Source organism: Neodiprion lecontei, chromosome 5 (genome assembly GCF_021901455.1).
Source record: "Neodiprion lecontei isolate iyNeoLeco1 chromosome 5, iyNeoLeco1.1, whole genome shotgun sequence".
Taxonomy (NCBI): Eukaryota; Metazoa; Arthropoda; class Insecta; order Hymenoptera; family Diprionidae; genus Neodiprion; species Neodiprion lecontei.
The window spans coordinates 17,187,584-17,201,126 of NC_060264.1; the positions used below are offsets into that span (position 1 = coordinate 17,187,584).

Sequence of the window (13,543 nt, forward strand, 5' to 3'; positions counted from 1 at the left end):
GATATAATATAGTCTATAAATATATCACGAATAGCACGGCAGACAGCGAAACTTAAATGAGATATCGGCAAATTTTGAGGTGTCCGTTAATTGTTTGTAAAATTGACAATGATTATATTCAAAATTACCTGGAAGTAGTATATTTCTTCTTTCTAACTTGATAAATTTACACAAACTTAACATAGTTGTTATTCAAGAAGCCCGCGCTCCTAATTGTCAACGGAAAACCTGAAGTTGCTCGCTCTTGAATTTAAATCTCAGAAAGATGAGTATTTCGCATGTTTACATACATGTATTGGGCATCTTATATGGTACAGAAGAATGATTGTGTGTTGCTAGAACGAACCAACAAGATGGTATTATTGTTTTGCCTGATTACTTGTCACCAATGTTGAAGAATTAACAAAAATTACGCAGTGCCTTTATTTAGAAGACTGTATGAATACATGTACACGTTGCAGCAAATCGCCACGGAGTAAAGGTAAATGTTGAAAAAATTTTAAACCATCGACGCCGATATTTTATGTGCAACATATTCCCGGCTTGCAACGGCATTCGACGCGTATGTAGACTTAGTTTTTACCAGTTTTTAGACATAATTTCACTTGTTTTTTCAGGAAAAGAAATAATAGATTTACGTATCTACGAGTAATGGATAATTTATTCGCATTTAGAGTGGACCGTAGAGAGAAATAATTTCGACCAAATTGGAACTACAGAAGCTAAGGTATCAGCAATTCGAGAAAAAGTTTAACAACTAGAACTTTGAATATGGTTAAATTCTAGTATTTCTCATGTGATTCCTATGCTTTCGGGTTTATTTTCTCACGATAGAAATCTCCAGAGATTTCCGGAAAAGTATTTCACAAACGGTTGTCCTCAGTGTAGATGCAAATAGATTTGTGTGAATACAGTACAAGTGTTTGTCAACAATCACATGTGCGTGTTATAACCGTCCTATGATGTAAAATTTTGGAATGTTTTTGAAAAAATTTGTGGAGATCTAGTCAGCGGTCAAAAGAATCCCAAAAACAATAAAACCTGATCAAAATCACAAGAGTTTAGTCATTTTGAACTTACTAATTTTACAATCGTTTTTTAAATCATTGATATCTCTGCTCGTGATATTGAATTTTGGTCAAATTCATTTCTATCACGTAGAAAAGATGCTGTTTCAGTTATATACAATATCATTTGCATAAATAACATAACTAGACGTTTTTTAACCGGTTCTTCCTCCTACCTAAAATTTTGATTCGATCGGTACAACTCATTCATGTAACAATGTATGTTAACGAAAGATTATTACGTTGCACCTTAGGGAATGTCTGAAATTTAGTAAACCATGACAAACAAAACATACACATATTTTAAAGAGTTGACTCTTTCAAAGTCATTTTAAAATTGCACAGTAATGATATTTTCCTTGATGTTTTGTTATATTAGCGTTACTAACTTCAGCCTCATCTCATATTGTGAACCCGTTTTTGTTAAGTCTTTAGAAGAATTGACATATTTCTTACTTCATCCATTAACTGTAGTTGAAGGAAAATATTGTTGTCAGTTTTAATTCTCACATGAGCGTTCCAAAATCATGTAATTTATCAAACCTTTGAAATAATGTGTGATCTTTTAAGATTAGGTTGAAACGCTTATTACAATGTATCGACACTAGTGAATAAACTGTTAGTCTCGAAAATACAATAATTTTTTATTATTCCTCTCCTGATCTAGATCGAGATGGCAGACTTCGATCCAGACAACTGTGTCAAATTATTCAAACTCGATGACAGCCAAACCTCAGATTCAACAGACCCAGAGAGTGTCGTCATCATTCCTCTCAGGGATCAGAATATTTTTTCAACAAGTGTCGACGCGCATAGCAGAGATTGTGAAGTTAATACAGACAGCTGCGCTTTTCCCGAAGATTGTGTCAGTATTTTACTCAAGTTCCGAATGGAATTAGAAGAATTATTCAACGATTGTGGCGATATTTTGGGCATAGCCGCTGTTCTATGGGAAGATATTTCATGCCGACTTTACGACAGGGGTTTCCCGGTTACGGGCAAACAATGCTCGGCCAAATGGGATGCTCTTTACTCAGAGTATGTAAACCTTACTCAAATCGACGATGAAAACGAGCTGTCGAAATCAGCGTTCTTCGCCGCATTTGAGGATTTCTATAAACTCAGGTCCAAATACGTGGATTCAAAAATATTGGAAGATGTGACTGAGTACTTGAGCACGAGATCCAATTCTAGTCCAACTTCTAGTAATACTGTTGCCCCAGCAAAGAATAATTCTGATAACGAGGCAGCGGTGAAAGTTAAGACTAAAAAGACAAGTCTTGAATTTGAAGAAGATTTTTCAGTTACGAGTTGTGAGGATGATCCTAATTACCAAATGTTGACCGAGTCGATCGATGTAGCTGAGAAAATTCTAGACAAAAACATCAAAGACTCAGAGATACAAAGGAAAATGGCAAAACCTGATAAGAGACCATCCAAAGCTCACAGTAATGTGAGGAAACGGAAGTTGAGTTCGGAAGATTCATCATGGAGGTATGGTGACAATTTGAACCACATGAGTAGCGAAGCTAACGAAGCTAAGGCTGAAAACACAGAATCAGATGTTGGAAGTACATTCATATCGTCTTTGCATGAAAAGAATAATTGCAAGAAGGCCAAAATCCCAACCAGAGACGAGAGTTTATGTAGTAATCAAGCGACTATTCGCTATCCCTGGAACGTTGATTCGACACAGTGTTTGGTCGACCTGAGATTGCTCATCGAAAGTGACAAGCAAAAAAAACAGAGTATACTAAAACTCTACAGAGGCATAAACAAGTTTATCAGCCAGAAGATGTTTCGGCATGGATACCAAGTGTCGGGCACAGATTGTAAACGAAAATGGGACCAGTTGATGAGACAGTACAGCAAAGAAGCAAAAACCGCATTAAAAAAGATCTCAGATAATCAAAAGCTCGACACGGTGGGCGAATACTTTTGGCAAATGGATAGAGTTTTGAAAAAATCAGGGCTTGATAAATCGAAAAAAAGGCCTGATGAAGCGGCGGAATTTTTCTGGAACGATGAATCGGTCAGAACTCTGATCGGCATAAGAATTCCTATGGAAGACGCCTTTGCCATGTTCAAGAGATACGTTATCTTGTGGCAATACGTCGCATCACAGATGCAGAAGTACAACTTTTCACCGACTTACAGCGAGTGTTCACTCAAATGGATGGAACTCTGCGAATGCTACGAAATTTGTCTGAAGTCTATAAGCGGCGGATATGTTAAAAAAGACAAAGTCGATTGGGACTATTTCGAAGACATGTACAACGGATTCGAAATGAACACTCAGAGTACCAAAACGATAATAAAATACCCGATGATGAACGTTAGTGTGGAAAATCAGAAATCGACGCCGAATGAATTCAAAGAGAAACTCGTCGATAATTTAACTCCTTCTAGACTGCATGACAGTCCAGCTAAAATTGAAACTGACAGTGGTTTTCAAGAGTTGGAAGGTGCAGAGGATGGTCGAGAAATTATAGGCATGAACGAAACTATATGCACAGAAAACACGACATTGTCAAAACAGAAAAGAGAAGGAGATCAAGATTTGTCTGTAATTTGTGTTGCGGGTAAAATTCCGGAACATGAGTTTCAGCTATATACGACAGTTATCAAGGAGAACTTGAAAAGACAAGAAATCCCAACAGAAATTCAAGAGACGGAATTTTTGAGCCCGTTCAGTGAGCACGAAAAGCATTTTGAGAACAATTGGAGCGCCTCTACAGTCCCAGATTCCAGGACGCAGAAGGTGCTTACTGGTTTTGCCGCTGAGAGGTCGAAATCGTGTAAGGAATGCACAAGTCTTGTCGATGGAGAAGAGAGAATAATGCTGTGGTCAAAAGAGGCCACATTGTCGCTGCTGAAGTTGAAGCTCGACAAGGCAATGCAATTCCATTGTCTGCCCATCGACGACCTAATTTTATGGAAGGATATCGCCTTTGCGATGCAGAGACGTGGTTACAATTTTTGTTATGAGGCTTGTGCGGCTCACTGGGGTCACTTGAAGGCCGTTTACAATAGGGATCGTCAGAAGATTGGCCACATGATCTGCTCAGAGGACGGAGAAGTAGCGAAACCGAACAAATCGGAGAACGTTTGTGACCACAGAACGAGGATTAAATTCGTGTGGAATGAAGAGATGACTAAAATGCTGGTCAAACTACGATTCTCTAAAGAAATTAGAGTTCTGAGAAAATATGGCAAGCTGATCGCCGACGAGATGAATGCTGCTGGTTATCAAGTCACGCCGGTGGAGTGCAGTAGGAAATTTGCCAGCCTGTGTCACACGTACAAGAAATTACTGCGTCGAAAAGAGTCTGGAGAAATTGTCAAGTGGCAGCATTTTCAGCTGATGGATAAGTACTTCAACACTTCAGGAGGTTCGAATTCTGAAACAAAAAACAGAGATTCGTCATTTTTGTGGACGCCTGACAGCGTTGAAAGGCTGATCAAACTCAAAGCGTTGATCAAGAATTCTGCTCAACAATCGATCGACGATCGATCGCTGCCGATTTGGAGAAAATTAGCGGAAACAATGAAGGTGGAAGGATTCAAGGTGACACAGAAAGAATGCGCTGAGCAATGGAACTTCTTGACCAAAATCTACTGGAAAATCAAGAAAGGAGTCGAGAATGATAGCCACCTGGTCGTCGGCGAATGTTTCAAACTGATGGACAGATACATGAGCAAACTCGATGCGGCAAATGGCGAAAGATATTTTGGGAGCAACGAAATTAACAATGACATAGATCAGCCTGTCGACTTCAGTATTGCAAAGAAGAAAGAGATACGGGATGAAGAATGTGAACACATTGAGATGATAAATGTGGACAGAGAAATTTTGAAGGATGAGAGGGAAACTTGTTTTGAAGTAGAGCGGGTCTCTCCAAATTCACAACCTATCGATCAATCAGCTGTGATGAATTTAAGCCTGACATCAATCGTTTCGCCATCTTTGAACTGCGATTCAAGTTCTTCTTTGGATAAAAGTGACAGTTTGGCTGGAAAAGATGGGTCGGGAAATTCCGGCATTGATTCTTTTCACGTCACCAGCAATTGCAAGGAGAGAGAAGATACGCTGGACTCTAAGATATCCAAGGAATGTGACCAACTAACGTACCCCGAATGTCTGGCGGCAAAAATTCAGAATCCTTGTGCTTACGAAAGTGGAAATTCTTTACACAATGAAAATTCTGTTATTCAGGGGACTTCAGTAAACCTCAGCTGCCTTGAAAGAAGCAGGAAAAATCTTTCTTACTGCGTAGAAAATATGACGGAAAACAATTCGAACAGAGAAAACGCGGAGGTGAAAATTTTGTGCAACCAAGAAGTGTGTAGCAAAATACTTCATGCCAAAAAACCTTGGAACAATCAGCCAAAACCTGATATAGTATTGGATGAGCTGTGCTTTTCAGCTTCTTTTGAAAAGAATTTTATACCTATGGAAAACAAGTCTGTTGGTTCGATCGAAAATAATAAAGGGGTACAGGACGAACTAATTAAAAAATCGAGCGATGCTGATGCAGAGATATTGCACAATAGTTTTAGAAAGATATTGCCGATAAAAAGATCACACACCGATCAGGTGGATGAGACTGATTCGTTACCGACTAAGAAATTCATCTTCAGTCACTCCGATATGTAGTCTGAAAACAAAGGACTGAGTAATATTTAAGTTTTGGGCCAAAGCAAACAGTGGGTGAAATCTAAGTACAAGGTATTGATCATAACGGAAATACTGAACCGATTTTAATCAGATCAGCAAATTGTTCGTTTGACGATCAATTCTGTGTCACAATAACAAAAAAAAGAAAGGAAAAAGCGAGTTCTTCCCACTTCTGCATTGATTTAAAATCTTTTGGAAATATGAACTGATTATTAAGTTTCAGTCAAGGTTTCATCCCGTGATCGATACCGTGTTATTAATATTAAATATATCTAAGCAATATGATGATACTTAAAGATATCAATATTTTTATACTGTAACAATACCATGTAAACATATCAGTTATATTCGTACTGAAGTTCCTAATCTTGATGTAAACATGCCAAAGATTATCAAGAAGAAATTATATATTCAATTTTTGTTTTTTTTTCTCTTACAATGGTAATCTGATTTTTTGTTACACTGCTTCTCTCTTCTCATTCTTCTTCGGGTAATCTTGACGGTAATTATTTTTATTTCATATAAGCTACCCGCATACAATAAGTATATGCGTACATTATTTAAAATGATTGCATTGGTTTAATTGCTCTGTTATCAGTTATGGTTATCATTTTTTTTAATATTTTCTCAATGTGAATGCAATTGTATTACCAAAGTGGGTATTTCCGAAACAGGTATTATCAGATGATAAAATGTGTGTTTTTAAGTTTTGTGTTTTTTTTTTATTTACAAAGCAGTAATTCAGCTGCGTAATAACAAATTACATACAATGTGTTTCGTTTGAGTTGATCGGTTAATCGTACATTCACCAAATTAGAGATTCATATTCTTTATAATTGCAAAGTATGCATTTCGATTAACATCTTTTCAACGAATTATACAGCGCACAATCTCAAAGATAAATATCGTAACAAATGTAACCTAAGACCAAACTGTGGTGTGAAGAGTTTTTTTTTTCTTAATGTTCTTGTCACAGGCTAATTAAAATCTATATTTGTATTTAAGTGTGGTAAATGTACGATTAATACACATATATAAAGATAAATGATATTAATTGCCGTATTGTTTTCAAAATAAATAATATAATATTATATAATATAAATCTATCAAAAAACAATTCATTTTTGTACTAAGATGTATATGTTATCTACAATAAATTATCTCTATAGCCACCTTAATTCTTTGCCTCACATTTATACAATACGTTTTATTTAATATTTTTTTTTTTCTTCAACAAACAGTGTCCCATCCTTAATCAGTTACTGACTAACTCAACATAATAATAATTATTATTATTATTACTATACTATTATTTATATCATTATTACACAGATATTGAGCTCCAAGTCTCGGAATATAAATAATATACTGATTTAATAAGGATTAAGTATCCTCTGAAAGAATTTCAGAAGTATTACAGTATCATACAATTGAATTATAGGTACCGTTTTTCAAAACTAGATCAAGTCTGGAAAATTAACAATTGATCTTTAATTGAAAGTGATTCTGCTTGATTTGTATAAAATCGACTTAAGTAATTTTCACCAGTTATGAAATTGCTTCAGACACAATCACCTATTGAAAAAAAGTATTGAAAACTTAATTTATCGTCTGATATTTGAAGATTTTTACTGAGAATTTACTGCAAATAGAAGTATTGATTTCTGGATTTGTCTTTATTAGCTTTCGTTTGCAAAAATATAATCTAATATTGAATTATCTATGTTAGACAGCTAATTCATTTTTAAGGAACAACCAAAGGAACCGTTATTTAATTAACAAGCTCTGCAACTATATCATTGAGCATGCGAAAACAAAGAAAGCTAATTCTGCTTATTTTAATTCATTATATTCGCAGAATGTAGAAAACAATGTCTTCCATTTGCACAAATTGTCTATAAAAATAAAAAATAAATTAGTCGGCTGATTGCATTCAATGTTGAAAATTATAAATAAATATACTATAGTATATAGTGATTATTGAAATAAATTTTAGAAAATTTATGCTTCGTAGTATAATAATAATACTAGGTGTGTGTATATATTTATACGTGGACAAGATTATTGTCTATATATATGTATATATGTATGCATGTATATTTTTACCTATATACGTTTTGCTTAAAAGTATTTTTAATGCTTTTCTATCACTTGATTATTATTGTTATTAATATTATTAATATTATCGTCTAGAAAAACGTTCCAGTGAAAACTGTTTGCAACTTCAAGTGGACAGAAAATTGCTTGTATTTATAGTCCGGAGACGACTTTATAGTTAAATTAATCACGATTTGTTATTAAATAACCTCGTGCCGGGTATTGCATTGAAAATATTCAAGGGGAAAAGAATTCAAAGGCATTAATGTGAATAATGTCGGCAGATAAATTTGGGGGGACTCGATGAAAACAGGAGAAACATTGACCAATCTACTGAGATAAGTTCAAATTTGAGGAGAAAATTTTCCTCAACCCTTAGTGCAATTGGTGATGAATCAGCCAATGACGATATGTTCACAAAATTTAGGACTGGTTTCAATTTCCATATTTTTAATCGAAAAAAGGCAAATAAAAATGATAAAACTGTTGTGCATCATTAATGTCCTCAAAAGCCTTTAGGAGTCACTTGATTTTGCGAATGCAATCGTATGTAATAATCGAAATCGCTCAAAACGTCAAGATTTCAATTTGCGTTACGGCTTTTCCAAGTGAAATGAAAGTCCAAGTGAATATTTCTTTTAATTTAGAATGCCGATAGTTCGCGAAAAGTTTAATTTTCATACCAAAGCACAGATCCGATATTGTAAAACTCATCAAGATATTTTCAGTTAGAAATTGAAGCAAGGTATTATTAAGAAAGTAATATTTCTGTACAAATTAAAGTTGGGGTAAAAAATGCCGTGGATTTGGAGAAAATATGGTAAGTTTCAAAAGATGTTTCGTTGACAATTCATTTTTAAAAATTTTCAAACATTGAACTAGACGTTCGAAAAATTTAACAAAACAATGAAACATACCTTGAGGGATATTAAAACTTGATATGGGAAACAAATGCCTTAAGAATTAGCTTAAAAATTTTTTTAAATATCAGATAATACAACTTGTGATTGAAAAAGCAAATAGTTTGATTTTTCTTATTACGAGTTTGTGTAAAAATGATTGCACTTCTTGCCATTCGCATAATTTACAATTGAACGGTTATTGATTACACGTTAAATTTCAGTTGGAAGATTAATTTTGATACCATTTGAACCGAGTAAAACCAACGGCTTGAAGGTAATTTTAATTTATGATTACGAAGCGATCATAAACGAAGAATCAAGGAACATCGAATTGATAATAATGATAATATGTGATCCCAATCAGGTGGTGTTTGCAAATGAAAATAGATCAAGTGTGTAAAAATAAGTTCTCCGTGCTTGATTTGCGGGTAAAAAAAACAGGAAACAACTTCTAATAATAGTAACTGCTACATAGTTATACAGCATCTCGGTTCATACAGCGTATTTCATAATCAAGCAAACCCCCAATTACTTTTTTCTATGCATATCGTATTTACTATATATTTATAAGTTATAATGGTATTGCGTAATACTTGGTGTCAGCTGTTTATTCATTATCGTGAATTAGCAAACGTCACGTTCACATTATAGTATGTGTATAATACTAATTATGTATCGATAACTACGTAGTTTGTTTTTGTTTTTTTGTATCGCTCACGATTCACTTATCATCAAAAATCTGTAAAAAAATTTTCGCTGGAATAATGATTGGTCAAGCGACAACACTTCAACAATTTCATTAAATCATAGGTACATATCTTAAATTCTAAATTGGCAATATGGCCAATAACTAGCTCAAGACGCGTCCAAACTGGTCCGTCGACTCATTTCAATATCAATTAGATGTAAGTCTTAAGACTAGGTACTCGGAGCATGTAGAAATTTCATGGCTTGATAAACACTGCGAAGAAAAATTTGTAAAATTTCATAATCGTACTGTGTAACTCATTTTGCATATTTTTTACCCCCATTAGAATGAATATTTTTGTAAACTACTCTACCGAAATTCTTCGAAATTCTATTCGTATTCTATCAAAGATTGTAAAATCTTTTATTAGTAATTTTGAACAGCTGAGAAACTGACTTTTCGAGACAATAAATTGATACCTAATTTCTCTTTTTTTGTCAATAAAATATATCTGCGCGATATATCATTAACCCTAGTCATTTACATCTATGGAAACTTCCACACTACTTACACGGGGGGTTACACAAATCCCAGCCAACTTTGGAATGTTATTACTGTACGCAACATTACGTTACAACTTGAACAAAATTCTGAGAGTAACAATTCAGAAATAGAGTCCAATCTTAGTTTCAGCAAAAAACGATGAAGGATGTGGGAGAAATTTTGAAAGCAAAAAAGTAAAAAAATATGCAACACATGCGTGGGGTCTTTGAGACCCAAAATTTTTTTCAATCGTTCTTCATTTTACTTGCGCAAGCAACCCCGATTCAAGCACGCTGACTTTAAAATTGTATGTAAAAGTCGGTTCTGGAGTCAACTGGACTCCAAGCCAGTGACTAAGGTTAAATATCAACTTTTCAAGCCTCAGTTAATGAATTATGAACATTTAAGGCTAAGCTATAAGGTTGTTTTCAGTAGGTGAGGAATACGCGATCGAGTCCAAAAAATCGTTGATCTGTGACTCGAGAATTGAGTAAGCTGTAGTATTCAGAATCACAATTCGGTCATTATTTTATCTTCCATATATGTACTTTATTAAGGGGGTATATTATACGAGTAGTCGGCTAAAAAGTGAGTGAATTCTGAGAATTTATTTCTTAATGAGCAATAATTCAATGCGATTGATTTGTTTTTTTTTTTTGTTCAAAAGTATGCAAATTGAGCTTGGTTTCCCATTCTTTTTTTTTTTTTTTGTTTCTGCAATCTATTAATAGGAAGTATTGTTATTGACAATAACGTTAACCATTCCACTTACCGACATATTTTCTGGTATCCAAGGTATCTCAAGAGCGACTTGAGGTACGTTGAAATAGTTAACCCTTTTGAATGCCCACATTACGTTCTTTTTTATTGCCAAAATGGTGATAGTTGGATGTTGAAATTCGATTTTCAGTCCAAAATTTACGATTTTTTTTACTCGATTAACAGAAAAAATGTGATGATAAAAACAAATGGGCCGTAAAAAAAAGGATAAACCATCCAAGAATACTGTCTTTAAAGAAGTAAATTGGTTCAGCGATTTTCGAGATATCGTGGGCATTGCCAAACATATCTAGGTTGGCGAAAGGGTTGAAGTCATAGTCAATATCAATGTTTCCTGTTTATTGATTTTACTCGGAAAAATGTCTAAGCGAAGCTTGGTCTAATAACTTTTGAATAAATCGAACCTCAATCGAATTGAACCGTTGCTTGTCAAGATATAAATGCCCAAAACTCTATCACTTTTTTCTTTCAAGTGTTGATGCATAACTTTCGACGCTGTTCTTGTTAGTCGAACTTTCAATGCTTCATAACTTGGCGTGAGATTTTTCAAATCTTGACTCACGATTTTAAAATTCCCGTTTTTGGCAACGTGGCGCTGCCGGCATTTCAAAAAGCATGCTTAATATGTGCGAGTGAAAATTTCTAACACACTAGGTTCAATCTAGCGTGTTAGTCGCCTATTTCACATAGTTTCTTGACTGTTCACCGACTGACAGCTGCGTGATGTTTTCCTGCTAATTGGCTCTAAGTAGGCTGCTGGCGCCCAGCCTTCTAAGCCAGTGCTGATTAGCTTGACAAACCACCATCCTGCGCAACCGACCTTAAGCAGTTCCAAACTATCCCCTTCATGCATCGTCACCTCTGATTCACCAACCGCGCAGTAATCGGCTAGAGCTATGTATCTACCTCCCTAGAACAATTTTGAAACAGAAAATAATGAACCAATAAAAAATGTCAAATAATGTTGAAAATCACCTATTTTATTTCAGAGCAATTACTCAATACTCAATTATCCGCTGATAGCTTTTCAACGTTGTCACATAACATGAGGTGATATCTTGGTTTTTATCGACATTCTAAAAAAAAATTTTCATTGATTAATTTCAATTGTAACGAACAATTCATGTCGAAGTTTCATGAATTTTGGGAATTAGTTCGTTTGCGAGTAAATTGAATACTAAACTCGCCGCAGTCCAAAAAGCTCCTTCATTACAAACATACATGTGGTATTCGAAAGATTCGTAACTTTGGCATAAGATTTTACAATACTCGTTACACATGCTGTGATATTCTCGAAAATTTTATCACCATTTTTAATTCATTCATTTTTTATGTCAGCCTGTTGGTTGAACAAGTTTTTTCGACTGTAAAATGATTTAACTTTTTGGTTAAAATCATTTCCTGTTGTGCTTAGATTGAATTTTACTGTTGAATCGACCGAATTATAAGAGTAAATGTATTGCACAATGATATGAACCTTGTTAAAACGCATTGCCCTTGAATCCTTGAAATTTATATCTCATTCCTGTTTTGTCATTTATATATCGCTAATTGACAGAGACATTCTTAAGATGATAACTGTCTAAAATTAAACTCTGCAAAATGTAAAATTTAGCAATATAAACAGTTTCGCAACTCTTAACAACTCGTAGATTCAAACAAACAAATATTGTCTGGAGGAAAAGAAGGTAAAATGTTTCCCTGTCGAAACTATCTAACAATAAGTAAATGTAATCTATTTGATTGTAGCTCACTTCAGTTCAACTGATTCGTAACAGGTTTGCTTAAAATTTTGATTGCAGACTGAATGTTGTAGTAATTTATAACTATCCTGCAAATGAACTGTTGAGAATCCGAAGTATTTCAATAGCAAATTGTTATATTAGAGGGCAATCGACTTACCGGAGTAAGCCCAGGATTTTCACTAAAAGTGTCTTCGTCATCCGTGTTACTGTTTTCTGAACTCCAACCAACATCGTCATCTGTGTTTTGGGGCAAATCCATCGGATGTGTAATCACGCTGTTGCCGTCGACTGACAATGTACGCAATGATCCAGACACGCTGCTTTGAGCTTCCCATGATATAGTTTGACGCAAAGGTCTAAATAATGGAATAACAGTGATTGAAACTATCGCACTTGCATAATGCCTTAAAATAGACTATATTTTCAGAAAAGGAAAACCAGAGCATCATCTGCGCATGATATAAAGTGGATTTTCCAAATCTCTGAGACAGGAAGCGTTAAATTAAGAATTACCAAAAATAATCGATTTTCGATTAAATCGAATATTTTTTCCCGATTAATGGAGTATAATCGATTATTTTTCAAAATCGATTAACAGAACGACTCGATCATTTTTCCTCACAATCGGTTTTTGTTTTTTGCTCTCAATAATAATGCAATACAATATAAATTTATGCAATTAAAGTATCAATTATTATCGTTTTCTTACTTATTAAGTATCTATTCGGTATAATAAGTGAAAAATAAACAAATATTTTCACCCGAAATTGAAAAATACTTGCAATGAAACTATAAATTATCAGAAATCTTTTCTGCTATTAAGACTACATACTGAAATTTACGAAATTTTAGTTTGCCATGCTCCGTTTTAAAAAAAATACGAAATAATTGATTCATTTCTACCGATTCAATCGAGTCATCTTTGATTATTTTTTTGGACTTCATTAATGGATGAATCAATTATTTTTATCTTCATGGCCATTCCTATGTTGAATTATTGACTGAAAAATTAACTCTGTTCTAATCTAGAGTATTTCTGCATA

At 34.3% G+C, this 13,543-nt stretch overlaps 2 protein-coding genes across 7 annotated transcripts in view; one reads left to right on the plus strand and one right to left on the minus strand.

Moving 5' to 3' along the window:
* The first annotated feature begins 286 nt into the window (after window positions 1-286).
* On the plus strand, window positions 287-5,817 carry LOC124294705. Of its 2 annotated transcripts, none has more exons than XM_046741263.1 (2): window positions 287-481; window positions 1,735-5,817. In XM_046741263.1, exon 2 carries the CDS (start codon window positions 1,741-1,743, stop codon window positions 5,722-5,724), a length of 3,984 nt encoding a protein of 1,327 aa, XP_046597219.1. In that variant the 5' UTR covers window positions 287-481; window positions 1,735-1,740; the 3' UTR covers window positions 5,725-5,817. The 2 variants fall into 2 exon arrangements, with proteins under 2 accessions (XP_046597219.1, XP_046597220.1); XM_046741264.1 differs by lacking the exon at window positions 287-481 and adding an exon at window positions 647-727.
* A 1,939-nt stretch (window positions 5,818-7,756) lies between these two features.
* The window catches only part of LOC107227997 (guanine nucleotide exchange factor DBS), a 46,529-nt gene continuing 40,742 nt past the window's right edge, over window positions 7,757-13,543 (minus strand). For all 5 annotated transcript variants that reach the window (XM_015669337.2, XM_046741265.1, XM_046741267.1 and 2 more), the window contains 2 exons: window positions 12,658-12,856; window positions 7,757-11,665 (listed from right to left, as the gene is read on the minus strand). In XM_015669337.2, coding sequence (XP_015524823.1) covers window positions 11,438-11,665; window positions 12,658-12,856 — 427 coding nt within the window. In that variant the 3' untranslated portion in view covers window positions 7,757-11,437. The remainder of the gene's footprint in view (window positions 11,666-12,657; window positions 12,857-13,543) is intronic.